We start from the raw sequence: 26,108 nt of genomic DNA on the forward strand, positions 1-26,108 counted from the left end.
GTGAAGGCGGGGCTATGATGGAGGTTGTGAGTAGAATCGGGTGTAGGGAATTGTGGGGCATTCCGCGTATTTCAACGCGGTGCATGTTGGTCTTTGGGCCAGGATTGTATCGTGTGTTGAGCTTAATTTTGTGTTTGGCTGGAAACATTCTTGCTCCTGACAATTTCTGTACACCGTGAAGTGATGACTGCCTTGTGCAGGAACGTTAATCGATTAACGGTAGGTTGTGTTCACATTGTAATCGAGGCCCTTTTCCGAAACATAGGATTGTAAAGGCTGCATCGTTAAGTGTGTTGAAGGCTGATATATGTTTTAACCTGGAAGAGAATCAAGGGAAAAGGCGAGAAAGGAGAGTTGAGGGTTATCAGCTTTCTTTTCATTGAAGGGCGGAATAAACTCTACTATAAAGCAAAGAACTACTGATACTGGAAATCTGAAAGAAAAACAGTGATGAAAGGTCATTGGACCTGAAATGTCGATCGTGCTTTATCTCCACAGATGCTGCCAGAATCGCTGAGTTTCTCAGCGATTTGTGTTGAGTGTTACTTCAGTTGCTACGTCTTATCTATAGGCTTGCAGGTATATATGCATGTTGTGATTCCTGAGGAAAACCGACTATAAGAACTCAGGATGCTCTTGCCTGTCCTAATAGTTTAACTAAAAATGCTGTAAGTACTCATCAGGCCAAAGATCACCTGTGGAGAAAAACATAATTCATATTTCAGGTCAGTTTTGTTTTGCTACTGGTGATGAGCTGAAAATGTGTTGCTGGAAAAGCGCAGCAGGTCAGGCAGCACCCAAAGAACAGGAGAATCGACGTTTCGGGCATGAGCCCTTCTTCAGGAATGAGGAAAGTGTGTCCAGCAGGCTAAGATAAAAGGTAGGGAGGAGGGATGGGGGAGGGGTGTTGGAAATGCGATAGGTGGAGGGAGGTCATGGTGAGGGTGATAGGCCGGAGTGGGGTGGGGGCGGAGAGGTCAGGAAGAAGATTGCAGGTTAGGAAGGCGGTGCTGAGTTCGAGGGATTTGACTGAGACAAGGTGGAGGGAGGGGAAATGAGGAAACTGGAGAAATCTGAGGTAGCGAGTCTGTTTGAGAACGTGGCTGAAGAGCTTCTGTGCAGAGGAGATGACCTGGGGTGTGCAGTGAGAGAGGGACTCACTGAAATCCTTGTAGAGGGAGGAAGAGAGCTTCTTCAAGGAAGGCATCCTTGTAAGAGGATTCGCAGTAGGTTAGAATCTTCGAAGAGAAAATGAGGGCTGCAGATGCTGGAGATCAGAGCTGAAAATGTGTTGCTGGAAAAGCACAGCAGGTCAGGCAGCATCCAAGGAACAGGAGAATCGACATTTTGGGCATAAGCCCTTCAGGAATGAGGAAAGTGTGTCTAGCAGGTAGGGAGGAGGGACTTGGGGGAGGGGTGTTGGAAATGCGATAGGTGGAGGGAGGTCAAGGTGAGGGTGATAGGCCGGAATGGGGTGGGGGCAGAGAGGTTAGGAAGAAGATTGCAGGTTAGGAAGGCGGTGCTGAGTTCGAGGGATTTCACTGAGACAAGGTGGGGGGAGGGGAAATGAGGAAACTGGAGAAATCTGAGGTAGCGAGTCTGTTTGAGAACGTGGCTGAAGAGCTTCTGTGATGAGAAATGTCAGAATAAGCTGCAGTTTACTTGAAGTTCTTGGGGAAAAGAGAATCTTGAGAGAATGTTTTTCTTAACTGCCAAACTTGCAAATAATCACTCTTTACATGCATATTTGGATGACCAATGAGAAGACAAAAAGTAGTTGTAGTTTTGATCGATTCAGAAAAAGAAGTCTGTGGAGCTGGAATTTCAGGGAACCATGTTAAGAAATGGATGAGCTTTATAAGTTTGTTTAAGAGTGTCAGGAAGAGCAAGGTGGTTGCAGGTGAAGGGGTTGAATCTTTATTTCTGATTGTTATAATGGGTGCTTCAAATTGTATCATATTTAATGATAGCTAAGGTAAGCGCCAATGGGATCCAAGGAAACTTGGCAAATTTGATCCACAATTGGCTCAGTGGTAAGATGCATGGGGTGATGATTAAGGGGTGTTTTTCTCACTAGTGGTCTGTGTCCAGTGGATTCCCACTGGTGGCAGTGTTGCTGGTTGAAATCAACGAGTAAGACTTGACTGTTGGAGGGTTGATCAGTATGTTTCCAGATAACAAAAATTGGTGGGGAGGTAAATAGTGAGGAGGATAGCCTTAGACTATGAGGATATAGATGGTCTGGCAAATGGAATTCAATTTGGATACATGTGAGGTGGTGTACTTGTGCAGGACTAACAAGGAAATGGGTTTTGTGATCAGTAGGACCCTTGGAAGCACTGACAATCAGGGGAACCTTGGTGTGCATGAACAATAGTCTTGTAAGATATCAGGTGGATGAAGTGGTTAAGAAGATATTTTGGGATACTTGCTTTCATTAGTTGAGACATAGAGTGTAAGAGCAGGGAGATTATGCTGGAACTGTACAGGACATTGATTAGGCGACAGATTATTGTGAGTAATTCTAGAGTGTGTATTATTGGAGGGATGGGATTGTACTGGAAAGAGATCTACCAGGATGTTGTTTAGGCTGGAGAGTTTATGGGAAGAGATTAGACAGACTGGGGTTAATTTCCTCAGAGCAGAAGAAATTGAGAGGGGACTTGATTGAATAAAAAAAATTGAGGGCTTGTAGATACAGTAGGCAGAAATAAATGTTCTTATGTTGAGGAGGATGGATACAAGGTAAGGGGCAGAAGTTTTAAAAGAGATATGAAGAAAATGTTTTTCACCCAAAGGGTGGTGGGAATTTGGATCTCGCCACCTATGAGGGTGGGAGAGGTGTGATGATGCTGCCCCTTTTAACAAGTTTATGTTGTCCTTGTTTTGTTTTCAAAGAGATCGTAAAAGACACAGACTCCAAAAGGTCTAAGTTGAAGGGCCAATTTAATTATAGCTAACAGGTACTGCTTCGAGCAAAAGACTTTTAAGTTTTAAAGAAATACTTGTACAATGAAAGAGGAGTGGCCAGTTCTCCCAGCTCAGTTTTTCTCTGGTCTAGCTATACACTGAAAGCGGTCAGGCAGTTGTAAAAGCTGCTGGAACCAAAGAAGCAGGTCCAGGCTGTAACTTTCTCTCTGTGACTTTTCTCTAATGTAAGACACTGTTTGATTTTTACCTTTTGTTCCAAGAGGGTGTTTATGGGGATTGTAGCAAGTATTGGGAACAGCATCATTAAGTTGGGATAATCTGTTGGATTTTCAGGTAGTTTGTTATTGTGTGTTCTGATCTCTTTTGTTTGTGTTTCATTCGGTAATCTTGTAAATAAATTTTGTTTTGTTTAAAACTAAGTGGTTTGATCAGCTGCATCCCTCCCTGGAATATCTGCAGGACACCTGCTTAAAACAACGAGCAAAGTTAGGGTTTATTTTCTTGAAATGTTTTGAGGGGGTCTGGCCTGGTCCATAACAGTGGCACAAATCTCACAACGTGTTCAATGTATTTATGATGCCAAGGCATACAAAGCTAAGGGCCAGTATTCTAATCCCATGCAAAATTGTTCTGCAACCAGGCCACACTCTGGGGTCTAGGCGAAAGTGAGGACTGCAGATCTGGAGATTAGAGTGTGGTACTGGAAAAGCACAGCAGGTCAGGCAGAATCCAAGGAGCAGGAAAATCGATGTTTCGGGCAAAAGCAAAAGACTATGGTGTTGTGCAACTGAACTTTCTAATTCTGATGAAGGGCTTTTGTCCGAAACGTTGATTTTCCTGCTCCTTGAATGCTGCGTGATCTGCTTTGCTTTTCCACATTCTTGACTCTCACTCTGGGATCTGTCTTGTCCAGTATTATCATCAGCTGAGATAAAAAAATTGCTTTTGTGAGATATTGTGTTTTAGATTTTCTTTGCATACTCATTGGCCAGCTCGCTATATTCATGAGTACTGGGTTCTTGTTCAATTGTTCATAACCCTTTACTAACCCATTATTTACTATAACACAATTTAATTCATTCATTCATTTTTGAAGCTGTGTTTTATGGCATATTTTGCTATTACGATATAGACTAAATGAAAGCATCCCATTCATCTTAAACCCTCATCAGGCCTATTCCTACATAAATGTCTGGATTTGGAGGAGCTGGTGTTGGACTGGGGTGCACAAAGTTTAAAAACTACACAACACCAGAATATAGTCCAACAAGTGTATTTGGAAGCACTAGCTTTCGAGCGCTACTCCTTCATTAGATGGTTGTGGAGCATAAGACCATAAGACAGAATTTATAACAAAAGATTAGTGTCATGCAACACAACACTAATCCTAATGATGGGCTTTTGCCGGAAATGTCAATTTTCCTGCTGCTCGAATGCTGTCTGACCTGCTTTGCTTTTCTAGCACCACACTCTTGACTATCATCTTCAGCATCCACAGTCCTCGCTTTCGCCTAAATAGATAAGACTTTTTCCCTGTGGTGAGGGAGTCCAGAACTAGAGGCATAAGTTTAGGATGAGAGGGGAATATTATAAAAGGGACTTAAGGAGCAACTTTTTCATGCACAGGGTGGTGTGAGTATGGATTGAACTGCCAGAGGAAGTGGTGGCAACTGGTAGAATTACAGCATTTAAAAGGCATCCGGATGGATATGTGAATAGGAAGACTTTAGAGGGATATGGGCCAAGTATTGGCAAATGGGACTAGATTAGTTTAGGATATGTGCTTGGCATGGATTAATTGGACCAAAGGATCTGTTTCCAGGCTGTACATCTCTATGATGCTATTAATCAAGCCTTATCAACTGTCTCCCGCACCTGAATAGATTACAGAACACCAAACTGTTTTCCCAGTTAGTTTGTACTTGTTAAATACGTTTTAACTGGGCTGTTATCCCTTTGAGAAACTAACTGTCAAAACCTAAGTGAAATTGCATGAATGAATGAAACTCTCACCGACAAATAGTAAACAAGTCTTCAATCCAGCTGTGGTAATCAGTTTAATATCTTTTTTATATATTAAGTACAGGTGTAGTTTCTAACTTAGAGCATTTGGGTTTAGTATGTTTAACTAACATTTACTAATGTAAAAGGCAAAAGGATTAATGCCTCTTAATTATGCAAGCAGACCTGACACTCTTAATCGCATCATTTAGCCAGCATTTAGCACATTTTTTTGTAAATATTTTTATTGGAAAAAAGAATTTGAATTCTTTTACAAAATTATAAACTTAACTCAAAATAACATAACAATCATATAATATAACAACAATAATAATAAACAAACTGCTACTCTACTCCACAAACACTTTTAAAAGAAAAAGAATAAAGATAAAAAGAAAACCCTATGCAAACTACGATTCAATAAATAAATTAAACAAAAAAAAAACTGAATTAAATTGAATTGAACTAAGGCAAATTAACTAAGTTACAACAGTCTGCCCAACCCCACCAAAGCTCTCCATCACAGGGAGCACTGGAATTCCTCCAGCCTACCAGACACAGCTCTCATTGGCTACACAAAGGCCCTGACCAACACAGCTGACTAGTTTGCGTTTGTATTGTTCAACAAGGGTCGCCAAGTCATATAAGCGTTCCATTTTTGGGCGTGCCATATTTGTGAGGAAGTCGAGGGAGATATGCTCTATAACTAACCTATGCCACTCTGATAGCTCTGAGGGATTCTCTTACATCCAGCTCATCTGAATGTTCTTCCATGCACAAAATGAAAGAATATTAAACAGTTTCTTCCCCTGCGCATTCAAAGAGGGGAGATTTGGCAAACCCAAGAGGAGGGACACTAGATCTACCTTGACCTCGGTTTCCAAAATCCTTTCCAAGACGCTCACTATAGCGCTGCAATACCTGTGAAGCTTCTGGTATGGCCACAGGCAAATGAGTAAGAGTACTGATATCTGTTATACATTTGAGGCACATTGGAGGCTATCCTGTCTTAAATTTCGCAAGCCGCTCCGGTGCCAAATAAGCCATTTGGAGTACCTTAGTTGCATAGCCTGCATCCTATTGCAGATTGAAATCTTCCTTGCGTTCTCCCAAATAGCCTCCTATGCCTTTGATGAAATCTCTGCCTCCAATTCCTGAGTCCAGATCCCCCACAGTCACTCAATGTCCTTCAAGACATTGCCTCCTAATAAATGATAGTGGGTGCTGACCGGGGGAGTACCCATGAACCGAAATACTCTCCTCTCCACATAAAATTTATAGGGACTAACCATTAACGTAGTCTTTTTCTGTATAAAGTCCCTAATCTGAAAATGATGAAAGAGGTCCTTCCTAGATATTTCATATTTCTGGCTCAACTGCTTGATAAACATCAAGACCTCCCCCTCAAATAAATCTCCCAGACAGGAATCTACTCCAGATTCCCAGGGCGCAAAGCCAGAATCCATCGATCCCGGCCAGAATCTGGGTATTTCTCCTATGGGAGTAAAAGGGAAAGGTTCTCGTGAATTGCTCTCACTTTGTTGCACCATTCTGTATGCTTTGACCGTGGACAATCTGATTTCTGCAATGGCCTGTAACAGTCCTCATCTTGTCCATAAACACCAAATTAATGAGGGGCGTTTTGACTGGGAGGTCTCAATGTCCAGCCAAATTGACCTTGAGTCTTGGCAAGCCCAATTAGCTGTATAGGATAATAGGGAACTCTATTGATATTTCTTAAAATCTGTGAAGTCCACACCCCCATCCCCTGCAGGAGCTGCAATTTGGCAAGCTTAATAAGAGGCTGCCTGTGACGCCAGATGAAAGAACCGAGACAACTGTTAAGCCTCCGTAGCACTTGTCTAGGCAGCATCAAAGGGAGCATTCACATGGGATATAATAAACGAGGAAGAACATTCATTTTGACCAGGAAATCGGAAGATCCACCCAGCGCTGGAGGTCCTGTCTTATCTTCTCTAGCAACTGTACAAAATTAGCCTTACATAATTGATCAAAGGCAGCATGATAAAAATGCCTAAGTACAGGAAACCTACCTGTGATACACACACACACACATACACAGCCATATACACTCACACATATACACTCACACACAAATACACACACCCAGCCATATACACACACACACACTCACACACTCACACACACTCACACACTCACACACTCACACACTCACACACTCACACACTCACACACTCACACACTCACACACACTCACACACTCACACACTCACACACTCACACACTCACACACTCACACACTCACACACTCACACACTCACACACTCACACTGACACACATACTCACACACAGCTATATGCACTCTCATCCACCCCCAAAATCGGGTACTCTAACAAGACCTCCCCACAGGCATGGGTTTCGACTTCACAAAATTAATTTTATACCCTGAGAAAGAACCAAAGAAATTAATCACTTGTATTAAATGGTACAAATTTTGTCAGGTTAGTTAGAACAAGAAGAACGTCATCTGCATAAAGGGTGATCTTATGCCCTCCTGACCCTACCTCCGGGGTAATTATATTGGGGTCCCTCCAGATAGCCTCTGTCAATGTAAATAGGAACGGTGAAAGGGGCCACCCTTGTCGGTTGCCTCTACCAAGACTAAAATTGTCAGACCTTATACCGTTAGTGACAATCGCTGCCTGAGGGTCACTATATAACACTGCCATCCACCTGGCAAAGACCCCTCCAAGACCAAACCATTCCAGGACATAAAAGAAGTACGGCCACTCAACCTGGTCAAATGCTTTTTCTGATACCAAGGCGGAATCGACCCTTGCTGGCATACTTGAACCATATTCAGTACTCTTCTAATGTTATTAGAAGCGACCCCTAATAAAACCCGTCTGGTCCTCCTTTACAAAGTAGGGCAAGACATTCACCAAAGTCGATGCCAGCATTTTCGACAAAGTTTTAAAGTCCACGTTTAATAGTGATATGGGCCTATATGAAGTACAATCCTCTGGGACTTTCCCTCACTTGAGAATAAGGGAGATATTTGCTTCTCTAAGAGGATGGGAAGCAGTCCTGACTGTACAAAATATTGTACATATCCAACATTGGCCTGGCCAGCATGTTTATAAACTCCTTATAAAATTCACTCTGAAATCCACCTGGGCTGGGTGCTTTACCGTTCTGGAACTGCCTCCCTGCCTCCTGTATCTCTTGGATTGTCAGAGGGGCATTCAAAAGAGATGCCTACTCTGAAGTTATACCTAGGAGGTCCAAGGTCTTAAAAAAGGAATCCACCTTCGCCAATCTGTCCTCACAGCCCTCCAACTGGTACTACACAGTAGAATTTCCTGAATGCTGCGTTAATCTTTTTAGAATCGTAAGTGAGAGTACCAGCATACACTCTGGATGTGATAGATTGGGGGGCACTCTTCTTTCTGGCCAGATACGCCAATATCTACCCAATTCATCACCATACTCAAATAACCTCTCTTTCGCAAAGGAGATCTTCCTCTTTGCTGTCTGGGTGAGCGCAGCATTCAGAGCAGCCCTGAGGACTGTAATCCGCTGCAGCTTGGTTACAGATGGTCTGTCAAAGTAAGCTGTTTCAGCTGGGCCTTAAGCGTACACTGCTGCTCTCCCCCTCTGCCACTACCGGGTCGCCGAATAAAAAATAATCGAACTCTTTGCATAGGCCTTGGCAGTCTCCTAGAGCACCAATGGATTACTGGCCGTACACAAATTAATGTCCCAAAAAATTTTAAATTCCCATGGAGAATACTTAGCAAGCTTGCTATCCTTCAAGAGAAAAGGATTCCTGTACCAAGACCACAAGCCTGTCTCATTACCACTGGCCTTAACCTCCATGTACACTGCCACATCATCAGAAATGACTATGTTCCCAAATCTTCAGGACAGCACCAAATTCAGAAAGGCTGATGGAGGAAAAAAACATGTCAATCCTAGTGTAGCACTGTGTGTGGTAGAGAAAAAGGTAAAGTCCCTACCCTCAGGGTGAAGACATCTCCACGCATCCACCAACCCCAGCTCCGTGCTCAGGTCCACCAGTTGCCTAGATTGTGGGGATATGCCCGTGAAACCCTTAAGCATCCTGTCTATCCCAGGGTCCATAAGACGATTAATGTCTCCCCCTGTGATCGTATGACACACCCCAAGGACCATCAACTGGAAAGCATATCCGTTAAAACTTTGAGGGCGTGTGCTGGGGGGCAATATACGTTCAAGATCCCATACTCCTCTCCATGTATTAAACTTTAAGGATAATAAACCACCCATATTCATCCTTAATTTGGTCAAACAGCTGAAATAGGAGATCCTTCTAGATGAGTATAGCAACTTCTCTGCTTTTACAATTAAAGGATGAGAAAAACACCCGGCCAAGCCCTCCCTGCTGTAACTTTTAAGTGCTCCTTATCGGTTAGATGTGTTTCTTGCAGCAAGGCTACATCCGTTCTTTTCGAAGGCTTGAAAGTATCTTTCTTCCCCTAATTGGTGAATGACTCCCCTTAACATTCCAGATGCACTATCTAAATGATCTATTAACCAAAATAGCCCGTGACCCCCCCCCCCCCAGTAAACAGTTTGTATAAACTTGAGAATACAACTACAAAAACTACAAAATCAAAACTTCTAACTACTTCTACAATGAATCAACATATAAAACAAATAAGAGGCGACTTTCCCCCTTGCCCACAGGGGGCACTCAAACTACCCACTAACCCCTCCATGGCTCATTCTAGCTGAATCTGCGCCCCAAAACCAGGCAAAACAAAGTTTTAAAAAAAGGTTACATGCATCTTACAACAAAGAAAGTTAAGAGTGGCCACCCAGCCCGTCCCATCCATACCTTTTTTTGTAAATATATTTATTAGCAAATTTTTTTAACTTTACAAACATATAAAATTATTGAAACAAACAATCACAAATATCAGTATAATAAAAAGAAAAACACATAAATTACAATACAACTACTAGCTACTAACTTACTCTATAATACAAAGCAAACCCTAACATTGTGCAAAGCAACACCAAAAAAAGAAAGAAAAGCAAAAAAAACCCATAAAGTACAAAACAGCTATGCTCAACGCAAGGCTCCCAAACAAAGGAACGGGAGCATTGTATACATACTCGTATTAGCTCTGGAGTCCCCCTCCAGGGCCCAGGGCTTGACAAATCTGATCATCCTGGTTAAACAAATGCCCTAGTTAAGATAACTGATAAATCTATATCCAAATAACTCAAGTAGGGCTGCCATGTCTTATATAAATTGTCTGTTGTGTGGTGCACCATGTTTGTAATAAAATCCAAGGGAATGTGCTCCATAATTAATTTCTGCCATCCCAACAAGTCCTCTCAGACACCCAATTCATCAGAATATTCTTCCGTACACAGTGTGCACGAATATTAAATAGTTTCTTCCCATGCCCGTCTAAAGATGGTAAATTTGGTAAACCTAAGAGGAGAGATATTGGGTCTACTTTGACTTCAGTCCTCAACACCCTTCCTGTCTCTCCCGCCACAGTGCTCCAATAAACATGGAGCCCGTGGCATGTCCAGAAGGACCTTCACTTATTTTACATTTGGGGCGCACTGAAGATGCCCCTTTTTTAAACTTCGCCAGATGGTCTGGTGCCAGATGAGCCCTGTGCAGAACTTTTAACTGCGTAGCACATATCCTATTACAGATTGAGATCTTTCGAGTATTCTCCCATATGTTCTCCCATGTTCCAGAAGAGATCTCTACTCCCAGCTCTTGCTCTCAGATCTCACATAACCGTTTAATATCCTGCCAGGCCCTGCCACCCAGCAGGCGATAGAGGGCACTAACCGCAAGGGTCCTTGTGGAACGTAGCAACAACCTCTCTGTATCGGGCTTATAGGGCTTAGTGAGAAGCGTAGTCTTCTTCTGGATGAAATCCCTAACCTTGAATGGAAGACTCTTACCCCTACCCATAGGGGGCACTCACCCTACCCACCCCCTCCTTCACAGCTCCTTCAAACCTGGACTGTGCCCCAGCCTTAGGCCAGAAAAAAAAAACAAGGAGATGGTCCTTAAATCAAAAGACAAAGTCAGGATGAGGATGAGCACTCTACCCATCCCTGGCTTCATGACACCCCTACTTGTGACTAAAAGAGAAGCAGAACAAACAAAAAAAAAGGGAGAGAGACAACAAAGAACATCCACAAAATTTCCCATCAGAAAATCCAGTTATTAAAAAAAGGAACAACTTATTCCAAAGTCTTTTTCCCCCCCCCTTTCCAAAAAGGAAATTATTAGGGAGAAAGAAAGGAATTTTAAAAAGGAAGGGAAAACATGGGGAAAAATAGAAAAGAGAACAAACATTAATCATATTCTTCAGGCCAATCCGTCTATTTTAAAGTGTCCACAAAGTTTTTAGCCTTATCCGCTGAGTCAAATGTATAAACTGAGTCCCCATGGCTGAAACAAAGTACTGTGGCATATCTCATGGAGTACTGGATGTCCAGGTTCCTCAGCCTCTTTTTAATTTCATCGAAGGACTTCCTCTTTTGGATTACAGCTGCTGAAAAATCCTAGAAAAGCATGATTTTTGACCCCTTGTTCAGCAGCGCCTGCGGATCTTTTCTCAGAGATCTGGAAGCTTCTATGACTTCCTGCTAGTCCTAAAATGAATGGAAGTGCACTAGGACCGGGTGAGGATGCTGCACCGGCCCTGACCTGTACACTGTAACCCGATATGCCCTTTCAATCTGAAGCCTGCAGGACTCGATATGAAGGCCCAAAACCTTTGGCAGCCAGTTTTCAAAGAAGTTGACTGGCTGCGCACCTTCCTCACCTTCAGGGAGCCCGACAATTCGGAGATTTATCCTCCGACCTCGATTTTCGAGGACGTTGCTACGGTTTCGCAAGGCCCGCACCTCTCGGTCCAGCACCTGGATTCGACTGGATGAGGACTCCATTGCAGCTTCCGAGGCCTTAGTTTGATCCTCCACCTCCTCCAGCCTCTCCACGAGGCCCTGGATCTCCTGCTCATGCTTCTGCAGCATGGATGCAATAGGTTGGACCTGGGCACGAATTTCCCCAGGGATTTCCTCAATCGCAGCCGCAACTTTCAAAGTAAGTCTCTCCATCACCGCAGCCAATTCCTATGAGTCTGTCAGGTCCCTGGAGGGTTCAGGAGTGGCTGCTACTGCTGCAGTCTCTGGTGTTGTAGGTGCTGCAGGGGTGTGTCCTCCCTGCTGCTGTTTCCTTGCTCCTTTTCCCTTTGGCATCCTTCCCACTCTCAAATATTAACAAATATGTGTTCTGTAAAGTTTTTAAACTAATATTTCCACCACATAAGTTGGCCAGGATGGCAAAAAACACTGGTATGCCTTGGCTGTTACGTAAAGCTGTCCACAGCAGTCCTACAGAATCGCCGCCATCTTGCCGAGTCCCCCATCCATACTTTGACCCTTGGCAATCCTGGTAAACCTACCCCACCCCCAAATCCCATCCCCCATCCCGTACCAGGAGAGAGAAAAACATAAAGGGAATGATAGAAAAGCAAAGAATAATAGGAGGGAGGAAAGAAGGGAGAAGAGAGAGAAAAAGAAAAAGGGGATCCCTAAATTGTAAAAGGCCAAAAGCAGGTAAACCAGGCAGAATACAGAGAAGACAAAGTGAATACTTCTGTCTGTAATATTTGACCCAGCCAGTCTATTTTAAAGTGTCCAGGAAGTCCTTTGCCTTTTCCGATGAGTCAAAATTAAACACTGATCCTCCGTGGCTGAAACATAATATTGCTGGATGTCTTGCAGATTACTGAATATTCAAGTCCCTCAGCCTCCTTTTTACCTCATCAAAAGCCTTCTCTTGTGGATCACGGATGCAGAGAAGTCTTAGAAAAACATAATTCTTGATCCTTTGTAAATCAGGATCTTTCCCCAGTGCTCTTGAAGCTTCCAACATCATTTGCTTATCTCTATAGTGCTGGAGCTGCACTAAGACTGGGTGGGGTGCTGGTCTGATCCAGGCCTGCACATTGTGACCCGGTGGGCCCGCCCTGACTTCTGCCTCAAAAACTGCGGGAACCCTTGCTCCAAAAAACTGACTAGCTGGCGTCCTTCCTCGCGTTCTGGCAGCCTGATCAAGCAGGTGTTCTTCCGACAGCCTTGATTTTTGAGGTTGTTGATCTGCTCCACTAAGGCCCGTACCTGCCTTTCCAGGGCCTGAACCCGAACCGCTGAGGATTCTGCTGCAATTTTGGAAGCCACAGACCGTTGCTTCACCTCTATGACGCACTGCCTGCGACGCTGGATCTCCTGGTCATGCTTCTGCAGCATGGCCAAGATCAGTTCCAGCCTGGTCTGGGTCTTCCCACTGAATCAGTCTTCTCTTGGAGTTTCACGAACTCCAAGACCAGGCTCTGCTGCACAGATAAGTCCCTTGGGATGTTTGCGGAGGCCACACAGAGGCCGGGAGTGTGTCAGTAGCTGCAGGGCTGTTCCCTGTTTGTTGCAGTGCTCCCTGCCCTTTTCCCGTGGTCATATTCTTTGCTCAATTAAACTGACACACAGCAATTCTGGGGACCTAAAACTACTTATTTTTACCACAATAATGCTGAACTGCAGCGGTGTTGAGTGATGTGCCCTGCACTTGTTTAAATGCTCGCAGAACCTCTAACAAAAAAATCACCAACAAGCGGGGCCAGATACCAGCAAATAAGATACTAATTGAAGGTTAAAATGAGAAAGCTGAAGTAGGAGAACTAGGCTGCAGAGTTTATGGGAGCTGCTGATGAGCACATCATGAAAGCTCTCTATCAAGGTCTCTGATCTGTCTATGGTCCCAAAGCCAACAAAACGGTTATTAAATTTTGGACAGAAAGGTCTTTTTCTGTGCTGTATGACTCTGTGACTCTTAAATGAGCTCCCTTTTGCCACTGAACACCTGATATTATCACCTATTTGATTTTGTGAAAATCTTGGAACACTGATTTGCATTAAGTCAGAAAAAAATTGTCTCAACCTAATTCTGGGGCACAGGCTGCAACACCCCCAGTCAAACAATATACCCAATTTAGTTAAGTATCTTGACAGTATTCTTTCGAAGATCAACACATTCCACATTGCAATTGTCCATTGCTTGGAAAAAATAAGCTTAGCCTTTGTAGAGTTACCCACAGTCTTTGAAGGTAATGTGGAATTTGTGTACAAAAGTGTCCTGTGCAGTGGTTTTCGGATGACTTCTGTATGGCACTAGCTTGTTCTGTTAAGGACCTGAGTCTGTTCTTCTGAAATGCATAGATTGTTTGATACCAGGCATTTCTATTTGGATCTGCTCAGGGTAGTAAACATAGGAAGAACATCCAGCAAGTCTAGAACCAGTGGTTGCAGTATAAAAGGTTCGGGGTACACCATTTAGCATTGAGATGAGAAGATATTCGTCATGTTTAGGGTGGTGAACCTGTGGAATTCTCTGCCATTCTGAGGAATGGCCAACTTACTGACAGTTTTCTGATGAAGGGCTTTTGCCTGAAATGTCGATTTTCCTGCTCCTCGGATGCTGCTTGATCTGCTGTGCTTTTCCAGCACCATACTCTTGGCTCTAATCTCCAGCATCTGCACTGCTCACTTTCGCCTAACTTACTGACATTATATAAACATTCTAAAAGTGTTTAAAATCCATGTGGTTTATCAAATGGCAGGAATCTGCCTCTAGCATGTCCCAAACTCAAATGCAAAAGCATGCTGAAAGCCAATTTCAGAAGTTGTACGTTGGACCCTATAGCATGGGGTGGGAAAAAACATAACAACATAAATTGGAACAGGAGTAGGCCTTTCAACATTTCATGTTTCTTTGCCATTCAACATAATTGTGGCTCATTACCCAACTCAGTACCCTGTTTCTGCTTTTGTCTCTTTGTTATCTTTGCCCCAAGAACATTCGTTGTTTTGGGCTCGACTGCTTTCTATGGCAGAGAATTCCACAGGTTCACCACCCTAAACATGACGAATATCTTCTCATCTCAATGCTAAATGGTGTACCCCGAACCTTTTATACTGCAACCACTGGTTCTAGACTTGCTGGATGTTCTTCCTATGTTTACTACCCTGAGCAGATCCAAATAGAAATGCCTGGTATCAAACAATCTATGCATTTCAGAAGAACAGACTCAGGTCCTTAACAGAACAAGCTAGTGCCTTCACACACCCCTCCAACTGTGATCTCCTGGACAATATTTGCAATCAGATCTGCAAATCAAGATTTGATTCAACATTACGCATGAGACAAGATCAACCTGGATGAACAACATTCACCAGTTTAAAGAGATGTGAAAATCCACCCTTGCATAAAACCTGGTATGCCTGAGAACCTTTGCAACAGCCTGAGACATTAACTTTGATTCTTTTCCCACAGATGCTGCTAAACTTGCTGAGTATTTCCATGAATTTCTATTTTCATTTCTGGTCTTGATTAGATTAGATTACTTACAGTGTGGAAACAGGCCCTTGGGCCCAACAAGTCCACACCGACCCGCCGAAGCGCAACCCACCCATTCCTCTACATTTACCCCCTACCTAACACTATGGGCAATTTCCCATGGCCAATTCACCTCACCTGCACATCTTTGGACTGTGGGAGGAAACCGGAGCACCCGGAGGAAACCCACGCAGACATGGGGAGAACGTGCAAACTCCACACAGACAGTCGCCTGAGTCAGGAATTGAACCCGGGTCTCTGGCGCTGTGAGGCAGCAGTGCTAACCACTGTGCCACCGTGCCGCCCGTCTTCTAAAATCAATAGACCTGAAATGTCATAGGAAAGCAATCACTCCATAAATTTCACACCTTCTGGTCATGGGCATAATTTTTAAAGAACTGCATTTTGAAAAATGCAATATTTCCTATTGAGTACTATTACAGCATCTCAGTTTAACAATAACTGTGATCTTACAAGCATCACCCATGTGTTGAGGACACATTTAAATGAAAAGCCATAATGAAAGGCTACTGATGTCGTGTGCAGTTGCTGTGTACTTTATTTACCTTTGCTAACATATCTTTTGTCATCACTAATTTTCAAAACTTGTAATTTGTTTTTACAGAACTTGATGGAACAGGTTTTGGTTCCACTATCATGGGCTGGATTTGTACGATTGAAGTTTACCAAGGCTCGCATTCCAGCAAAGGTGAGGTGGGCGGGGGGGTTGTCGTCGAATGGTTTGATAGCTCAGAAGGGAAAAGGTCTAGGGAGGAGAATGGAGATGGTGAGAGGCCAAGCGAAAAATATCGATTTGTAAATGCCACAAATCCTTCAGTAAAAACTGCTTTCCAGATGTACAAAACTCTGATGTGACATTAAAAAGTGAAAGATAACAAATTTCAGGAAGTCCTGGACCAGTGAAATGGGAAGACGTGACAGATTACGTTTAGTATGCTATTACATTCTAATTTGAAGGATCAGGCAGGGCAATATATTTTAAATGATACATTCCTGCAGCATTTGCAATTATATCGGATAAAGCTACATAAATCTTTGAGATGTTAGGAAAAGTTGACAATTTTTAATAAACAATTCTTACAGGATCCTTGTCTTTATTATTAGGGACATAGTACTGGTATTTTGCTAATGACATAGGAATCTTGGATTGTGGAAATTCCTGACTTGGCAGCCCCATTTCTATATAAATTGCCACTATATACATTGTATTCATTACAGGAAAGTGTGCACAGAATTAAGTCAGGTTGCCTACTGACCAAGCATTTAGAGGCAGCCACAGAGGCGTGCGAGAGCCGATGTGGATTGATTAGGTGGCCTACGTTGGTTCTGTCACACTTCAGCTCAGTTATAGTAAAGACTAATAGGCCCCCTAGCCCTCATCTTAATAACTTGCTAATCTCCCTCATATTTGTGATGGGCTACAACCTCCCTTTGCCCACTCTCACAGTTTGCACTAATTGCAGTACTTATGTGCCACAAAGTAACAATGACAGTTCTTGAAATGCTCATGAAAAGAAAGCATTCAGAAATCTGTTTTGAAAAGACTGCCCTTGCAACATTATAAATGCATCAGTTAGAGACTGTCATTCTTCATTTTTTTCCTTCATTCTTTCATGGGCATCAGTGCAAGGCCAGCATTATTTGCCCAACCCCAAATGACTCAAAGTTAGTGGCTTGCCAGGTCATTTCACAGATCATTTAAGGCACATCCAGAGTGCTGTGGGTGTGGAGTCACTTGAAGGCCAGACCACGTAAGAATGATAGACTTTGTTCCTGAAAGGGTGTTTGTGAAGCAGATGTGGTTTTATGATCCTCAGGTTACATACAGAACCTGATTTTCAATAATAGAAGATTTACCCCACTTCATTTCTCTTAATTAGGCTTGAGGACCTATCAACCTTTACTATAACTGAGCTGAAGTCCAAAAGAACCTATTCAAATTCCACCAGCTGCCATGGATTCCTGAATTACAGTCCAGTGACATAACCACTTAATAATTTTCTCTCCTCAAGTAACAGAAGCTTCTGTTTCATAGAAACATTAAAAAGTTAATAGTACAGAAAGAGGTCACATGGTCTATTGTGTCAGTACCAGCTAACAACTAAGACACCCAGTCAAGTCTGACTTTTCAATATTTGGATTGTAGCTCTTTAGATTATAAACTGAACCTGAGATTTTTCAATATCAGAATCGTTACCCAACTTCATATCTCAATCTAGTCCAAATACAGATTCAGCTATAGGAACATAGGAGCAAGAGTAGGTCATTGATCCACTTGAGCCGACTGCACCATCCTAGAATGTGGCTAATGATTTAGTTCAAACCCATTTTCTTGCACTGTCTCCATATACCTTGATGTCATCAGTATCCAGAAATTTGTTGATTTTTGTCTTGAACATATTCAAAGACTCAGCCCTTTGGGGTACAAAATTTCAAAAAAAGTCGCTACTCCTAATTTCAGTTCAAGTGGCTTGTCCTTTATTCTGATGTTGTACCTCCTGGTTCTTGTCCCTCCATTCATGGCTAATATCCTTTCTGCATCCACCCTGCCTAGCCTTTCAATAATGTTGTAAGTTTCAATTAAGTCACGTGTCAATCTTCTGTACTCCAAAGATTTGTTTGGAGGCTGGTTTGTTATGCAAAGTGATCAAGTAGTGTGGGTTTAATTCCTGCACCAGCTGAGGTTACCACAGGAAAATCTCCTTGACTTCTCCCCTCGCCTGAGGCATGTTAACCTTCAGGTTAAAACACTACCAGTTACTGTGCACTCTCCACCAGTTATCTCTTCAGTTCTCATGCTCTCCCTCGCTCATGCTAATGCTCTGGCTCACTATATTGGTTTCCTCTGTTTTCCTCTGGGATCGTGTTCAAATAACAACTGGAATCGATGAGTGGCAAAATAGCCTCTTTTATTCAGCAATCACAGAACAAATTCGAGGCGTCAATAGAATCCTGAAATACACTTCTTACTAGAGCCCCTTTATATGCAATCTTACATACATTAAAATTCCATTACTGTGGCGTGAAATTTTCTAATCCATATTACACAAATATTTGACAGGTTTCTGTCATAGGGTCATAGAGTTATATAGCACAGAAACAAAGCCTTCGGTCCAACTTGTCCATGCCTACCAGATATCTGAACCTAATCTCGTCACATTTGCCAGCATTGGCCCATATCCCTCTAAATCCTTCCTATTCACATACCCATCCATATGTCTTTTAAATGCTGTAATTATACCAGCCTCTACCATTTCCTCTGGCAGCTCATTCTATATATAAACCACCCTCTGCATGGAATAAGTTGCCCGTTAGGACCCTTTAATATCTTTCCCCTCTCAGCCTGAACCTATCTAGTTCTGGACTCCCCCCCCCCCCCCCCCCACCCCAGGGAAAAGACCATGTCATTTTATCCCATCCATGCACCTCATAATTTTATAAATCACTATAAGGTCACCCCTCAGCCTCTGATGCTCCAGGGTAAACAGCCCCCAGCCTATTCAACCACTCCCTATAGCCGAAATCCTCTAACCCTAGCAACATCCTTGTAAATCTTTTCTGAACCCGTTCAGGTTTCACAACATTCTTCCAATAGAAAGGAGACCAGAACTGCAAACACTATTCCAAAAGTGGCCTCATCATTGTCCTGTACAGCCACAACATGACCCCCCAACTCCTATACTCAATGCTCTGACCAATAAAGGAAAGCATATCAAATGCCGCCTTCACTATCATATCTACTGCGACTCTACTTTCAAGGAGCTATGAACCTGCACTCCAAGGTCTCTTTATTCAGCAACACTCCCCTGGACCTTAACCATTAAGTGTATAAGTCCTGTTCTGATTTGCTTTTCCAAAATGCAACACCTCACATTTATCTAAATTAAACTCCATCTGCCACTCCTCAGCCCATTGGCCCATCTGGTGAAGATCCCATTATGAGGTAACCTTCTTTGCTGTCCACTACATCTCCAATTTTGGTGTAATCTGCAAACTTACTAACTATACCTCCTATGTTCACATCCAAATCATTTATATAAATGATGAAAAGCAGTGGACCCAGCACCAGCTCTATTCCCTCCATCGTTGGTCTTTTGTCCTTAATGTATTTATAAAAACCCTTTGGATTCTCCTTAGCCCTATTTGTCAAAGCTATCCCATGTCCCCTTTTTGCCCTCCTGATTTCCCTCTTAAGTATACTCCTACTGCCTTTATACTGTTTTAAGGATTCACCTGATCTTTCCTGCCTATACTTGTCATAGGCTTTCTCCTTTTTCTGAACCAAAACCTCAATTTCTCTAGTCATCCAGTATTCCTGACACAAACCAGCCTTTTCTTTCAACCTAACAGGAATATACTGTCTCTGGACTCTTGTTATCTCAGTTTTGAAGGCTTCCCATTTTCCAGTATTCTTTTATCTGTGAACATTTCACCCCAGTCCGCTTTTGAAAGATCTTGCCTAATACCATCAAAATTAGCCTTGCTTCAGTTTAGAATTTCAACTTTTAGATTCAGTCTATCACTATTTTAAAGATAATAGAATTATGATTGCTGGCCCCAAATTGCTCCCCTACTGACACCTGAGTCACCTGCCCTGCCTTATTTCCCAAGAATAGGTCAAGTTTTGCACCTTCTCCAGTAGGTATATCAACATACTGAATCAGAAAATCTTCTTGTACACATTAACAAATTCCTCTCCATCTAAACCCAGTGATGTCCATCCCTGAGCCACGTTTCTATAATAGGTATGATATGCCAGTCCCATGTTGCTAGCCATGCCCTGAGTTCATTTGCCTTCTCTGATAGGTTTCTTGCATTGAAGTAAATGCAGTTTAATTTATCAGTTCGACCTTGTACTCTGCTTTGTTTCTTCCTGTCCTGACTGTTTGACTCACTCTCTCTCCCAACTGTACCAGTCTCAGATTGATCTCTTTCCTCACTATTTTCCTGTATCCTACCCCCTCATCTTACTAATTTAAATCCTCCCGAACATCTCTAGCAAATCTCCTTGCCAGTATATTAGACCCCTTCCAATTCAGGTGCAATCCATCCTTCCTGCACAGGTCACTTCTATCCCAGAAGAGATTACAAAAGTCCAAAAATGTGAACCCTTCTCCCATGCACCAGCTCCTCAGCCACGCATTCATCTGCTCTATTCTCCTATTACTGCTCTCGAGGATCTCCTTTTTAAATTCCTCCTGCCTTTCTGTATTCTCCCTTCAGAATCTCATCCTTTTTTCTTCCTATGTTGTTGATTCCAATGAGTACAATGACCTTCTGCTGGTCCCTCTCCCCTTTTGAGAACATTTTGCACATTCTCTGAAACATCCTTGATCCTGGCACCAGGGAGGCAACACACCATTCCGGTTTTTCACAGCTGGCTGCAGAAACGTCTGTCTGTGCCTCTGACTAGAGAGTCCCCTATCACAATCGATCACTTGGAACCCGACATACCCATCATTGCACTACAATCTGCCTCGATACCAGAAACCAGGCTGTTCATGCAACATTCTTCTGAGGGTTAATCACCCCCTACATTTTCCAAAACGGCATACTTGGAGACAGGAGATGGGTCAAAACGTGCTAAATGCTGGATGCTTTTGATGGGATTAAGTGTATCTGAACAGTCAGCTTGCATTATTAGGTGGTGTTGTCCTTTTGTGTTTTAAGTTGGTAAATGTTAGTAAATTTACTAGGCCTATATACTGTAAGTTAAAATTGTACCTGTACTTTATAAAGGATACTAAACTGATTACTGCAGCTGGGTTGTGAGATTTATTTCCTATTTGCTGGTATGAGTTTCATTCATTCGTGCAATTTCATGGAAGTGATGTTTTGTGAGTTAGTTTCTTAAATGGATAATGGCACAGTTAAAAGATATTTAACAGGTACTTACTAATTGGGGAATCTATTTATATCCAGGAGATGGTTGGTATGGACTGATTAATATTATAATGTTTCATGGAGACTTGATGGGGATGGTGTTGTTCTGTATGCTGCACTTATTCAGAGGTAAACACTGTTTGTAATAATGGCTGATAATGTGTGGAAATGCAGTAGTGGATTTGAAAGGATTGTTTTAAATTTGGATAGTAAAATATACTATAGAATCGAGGTTTTATGAATATATGGAAGTGTTATAGTAAGTAACGGGTTAGTAAAGGATTATGAATGAATGAACGAACAAGAACCCGGTATTAATGAATATAGCGAGCTGGTGAGTGAGGTAATAAAGATAACATATAACACAAAACCTCATAACACCATATCTCACAACTTCCACAGTCCAAACATGTGCAAGTAGATTGTCTACGATAAGTTGTGTTGTGGTGTCCAAGGATGGGCAGACGAGATGGATTAGTCATGGTAAAAGCAGGGAAGTAGGGTTTTAGGAGAGTGTGGGGGCTAGGTCTGGGTGGATGTTCCTTTGCAGCGTTGATGCAGATTTGATGGGCTTAATGGCCTCTTTCTGCAGGGAAAATGATGCAAACCAGCTGCTGCATTTCCTATAAAGTCTAGTGACTATATATTTAAGTGTTTGTTATAGAATGTTCCAATGTGTTTTATAGCCAAATGTTGAGACTAAAGCTATATGCATATAAATCTTTACTAGACTGGTACCAAGGGTGAAGGACTTAAGTATTGTGGAGAGACTAGAGCTGTTCTTCACAGCTATAGCAAATCATTGTAGTTGATTAAATAACTCTTTCCATTAATAAAATTATTCAAGAGCAGGGGTCACAGATTTAACATGATTGCCATAAGAACCAGATATGAAATGAAGAAAATATATTCACATGGTGACTTGTGACCTGAAGTATGTTGCCTGAACAAGTGGTAAAAGCAGATTTAATCACAACTTTCAAATTTGAATTGAATAAGTACTTGAAGGAAAGGAAATTAGTAAAAATGGGATCAATTGCCTATTTTTACCAAAATCAGTGCACAGAATTGATAGGTTGTAAGTCTTCCCTCTGAGATTTCTAGATTCTGACTGCCTAATCTTAGACTGGAGAACTGAATTTAGTTTAGGATTCAAATCAGTGCTCCATGTTCAAAATGCCATGGAATAATTTGATGGTTTATCTGCATAATTTTTTTTTAATGTAATTAGTGTATCTTTTGGTTTCAGATGTTTGAAGTTTCACCATCAGACCATGCAAGATATAATGGTAATCCAGACTGTCCTCACCAACTACACATCATTACTAGAATAAAATGTACAAAACGACGTCCATATTGGGAAAAGAAGATTGTCCATGACCTTGGGTTAGACAAGGTGAATTATCTTCTCTGTGTGTTGTCTATATTAATCCTAGTGTCTCCACTATAGTTAATGGTCCATCCCCACACTTCGCCTTTAGTGTTAACATATAAAGTTTGGATTTTTTTTGTGACTTGTAGTCCATGTTGTGTTCTGTTGCATTGGATGGTCCTGTTTGTCATTCGGCTCTTGATTTCCAATGCAAACCAACTCTTAGCCAAAAAGGGATCTGCTACCTTTCTGGCCATTCAATTCTATAGCAGTTGGATTTCCGTTTGGTCATAAAATCCATGTTATGCTTCCCTATTGCCCTATGGTGATGGGCACTTATTAACTTTTAATTCCTTTTGTCATTCAGATATATTCAGTTTCTATTTTTCTCCATGATTTGAATAAGCACAGGTATGCAGTGTCTTCTGGTTTGTTTCAGTTGCTGGTTTTTCAGGATGTTAAGCCATTGTAATATATCACAGTATTCTTGTGGATGAAGAAGACCAACCATTCACCTGTCCAGAAACACCATACAATCTCTGTTCCTCCCCAGTTGCTGATTTTTTTTTGTTTCAGTGACTTAAAGGTTTTCTCCTCTACCAATGAGTCCAGAGGTCCATTTCAAGTGTTGATCATTCACTATGTGAAGTACACCAATCCTTATGTTACTATTTAAACCTGTGTTCCCTTATTCTGTTTCAAATATATAATAGTATTAGAGATCAACATTTTATACTTCATTTATGATCTTTGTTTCGTTCTGTGAAATGTACTGCATGCTTTCTTCACAGGCTGAAAAGTGCAAGTTTGTTTAGCCTTTTCTCATTTGTGAATGCTGGTATAAGGATATACAACCAAACTAATGGGCTCAAGCACATGCTCTAGAGTGAGTTAAACGCTCACTACAGCAGTTCAAAGAATTAAAATTCAAAATTCTGGAACTAAAACTAGTCTCTGTAATGCTGATTACAAAAATAAGATTGTTGTAAAAAACAATGTATGTCCTTAGGGAATGAAATATGCTATCTTTACCTGGTCCTGGCGAGCATATGACTCCAGCCCCACAGCAATCTTCCCTCTGAAAGAACCTAGTAGGCCACTCAGTTGTACCTAGTCGTTATTTAAAAAAACCAAATGTAATCTAATGGATTACTTAGCATCTGAAAATAAAGCCTTGCCCAATTAACCCTGTAAAATCTTCCTTCACAATATTTGGGAACTTCTGTCAAAATTGACATAATAATCCCATAGACGGGTCAAACAGCAGTTTCATAAAAGTATACTTAGCAAATTATACCTTGGAGATATTGCCCAGACTGTATACTACTTTTGCACTATCTCTGCTGGGGCTGACCTGGTGGGACAGGATATATCCACGGAAGGTAATGGTGGTGTCTGAGACATTATAAGGAATGATTACATGAGTTTAATTATGTCAGGTTGCTTGACTCGTCTTTGAGTTTGAGAGTTGTTTAATTGTCCATACCAGACACAACTACTTGTGACTGGGTTGCAGAGCTTAGATCTGATGCAATTAGTTGTGGGATTGTTCAGCTCTGTTCATCACTTGCTGCTTATGCTGTTTGGATCACAAGTCATCCAGTTTGGTAGCTTCACCAAGTTCCCACCTTAGTTTTAGGTATGTCTGGTTCTGCTTCTGGTATGCCCTTCTGCACTCTTCATTGATAACCCCAGTAAGACTTTGCAGGGTCAGCAGGACTGTTTCTGCCAATATCTTTTCTGGTGCTGAGGACAATATCAGGTCTGTCTGGTTTAATTTCTTTGAGGCCTCATAGCAATTGGTACAAGTGAGTGGCTTATTGTGATTTCAGAAGGCAGTTGAGAGTCAACCACATTGTTGTAGGTCTGCAGTCACATGTAGGCCAGACCAGGTGAGAATGACAGATTTCTTTCCCTGAAGGACATTAGTGAACCATATAGAGCTAAGTTGTCTGACAATCCTTCCACATTTAGTTGTCAATAGTAGTGAACTAAATAGATTGTTTATAGTCATAGTCATACAACACGGAAACGGACCCTATGGTCCAACCAGTCCACGCTGAACAAAAGCTCAAATTAAACTAGTCCCACTTGCCTGTTCCTGACCCGTATCCCTACAAACCCTTTGCACTCATGTATCTATCCAAATGTCTTCTAAATGTTGCAGTTGTACCCACATCTAACACCTCCAGAGAAAATTCACCACTCACACGAACCACCCTCTGTTTAAAAAAAACTCTCCCCTTCTTATCTCCTCTATATATCTCTACTGCCACCCCAAAAATCTGCCCCAGTCTTGAAATACCCCATTTTAAGGAAAAGACGACTACCATCAACTTTACCTTTTTCTCATTATTTTATAAATTTCTATCAGGTCATGTCTAAACCTCCCACGCTCCAGTTTACTCTCCTGACTTCCATCTTAAGAATGCCATTACATGCTTTATATTTTTGAAGAGATTCACTTGATTCTTAACATATGCCTCCTTTACTTCTTGATCAGAGACTCAAAAGTTTTATCCATCCATTTGCACTCTTCTGAGCAAACAAATTATGAGCAAGAATGGGCCATGTGGCCTGTTGAGCCTGTTCCACCATTCAGTAAGATCATGGCTGATCTGATTTGGGTCATGTAACATTAGCAATCTGATTGCTCAAATGATGAATATTTCATACTTGCAAGTTACTGGGTAATTAAGAAAATAGCTTACCAGTCTGTCATTTACTTTTTGCTAACCTAAATGGAACATTGCGTAATTTGGTTAATTTCAAAATTGAAACATTAGCCAAAAATTTTGAATAGGTCAAGTATGTATAGCCTTTGCTGCGTAAGAGTCCAGAATAGAGGACAGTGAAGTTTGAAATATGTTTATTTTCATTGCATTAGTGTTTCAGTTGATAAGTGGTTTCTGTTTAATTCAGCACAATTTTTTTATTGAAGAGTTAGAAATAAGATATTTAGGAATCTGGTATGTTGACTTCATTTCTAAGGTAAGTTAAATTTATAGATGTCATTTAATTGAATTACTGTTTAATGCTGTGATAGATGATAAATGTAAAAACAAATCTTCCGTATTTTACCAGTCACATCAGCCACGGATCCATAAGAATGTTCCATCGATTAATAATAAACTAAAAGTCATCAAGCATCTTATAAGGTTGGTGAATGTAAATACAATAAACTTCAATTTGTTTTAATTGTAAAATTCTAATATAAATTTAGTGATATATATTTCAAATGTCTTTGCAGAGTGCAACCCCTGAAATTGCCACAGGGACTTCCAACTGAACAAGAACTAGCAGACAGTTACCTGAAGAGCACTGGGGAATTAATTATAAGACGCCACCTGCAACCATTGGAATAAAACACCACTAGATCTTAAGCTGCTGTTTATGTCTCACTTGTCTGTGAAATAAATATTCAAAATAATTTCCAAAAA

General features: G+C 41.6%; 1 protein-coding gene across 2 annotated transcripts; it reads left to right on the forward strand.

Moving 5' to 3' along the window:
* Window positions 1-26,108, forward strand: mrpl30 (mitochondrial ribosomal protein L30). Of its 2 annotated transcripts, none has more exons than XM_043691679.2 (5): window positions 1-219; window positions 16,018-16,101; window positions 22,546-22,692; window positions 25,753-25,826; window positions 25,919-26,108. In XM_043691679.2, exons 1-5 carry the CDS (start codon window positions 184-186, stop codon window positions 26,031-26,033), a joined length of 456 nt encoding a protein of 151 aa, XP_043547614.1. In that variant the 5' UTR covers window positions 1-183; the 3' UTR covers window positions 26,034-26,108. The 2 variants fall into 2 exon arrangements, with proteins under 2 accessions (XP_043547614.1, XP_087844214.1); XM_087988088.1 differs by lacking the exon at window positions 1-219 and adding an exon at window positions 6,686-6,891.

This window comes from Chiloscyllium plagiosum, unplaced genomic scaffold, assembly GCF_037043375.1.
Source record: "Chiloscyllium plagiosum isolate Xiang-an unplaced genomic scaffold, Cpla_swu_hap1 HiC_scaffold_6, whole genome shotgun sequence".
NCBI lineage: Eukaryota > Metazoa > Chordata > Chondrichthyes > Orectolobiformes > Hemiscylliidae > Chiloscyllium > Chiloscyllium plagiosum.

Excerpts from the sequence above, each read along its gene's own strand:
- mrpl30 (XM_043691679.2), top strand. The coding sequence starts at position 184 with ATGACTGCCTTGTGCAGGAACGTTAATCGATTAACG. Across the intron at positions 220-16,017 it reads GGAACGTTAATCGATTAACG|AACTTGATGGAACAGGTTTT; the intron begins GTAGGTTGTGTT and ends TTGTTTTTACAG. Across the intron at positions 22,693-25,752 it reads ATGACCTTGGGTTAGACAAG|TCACATCAGCCACGGATCCA; the intron begins GTGAATTATCTT and ends GTATTTTACCAG.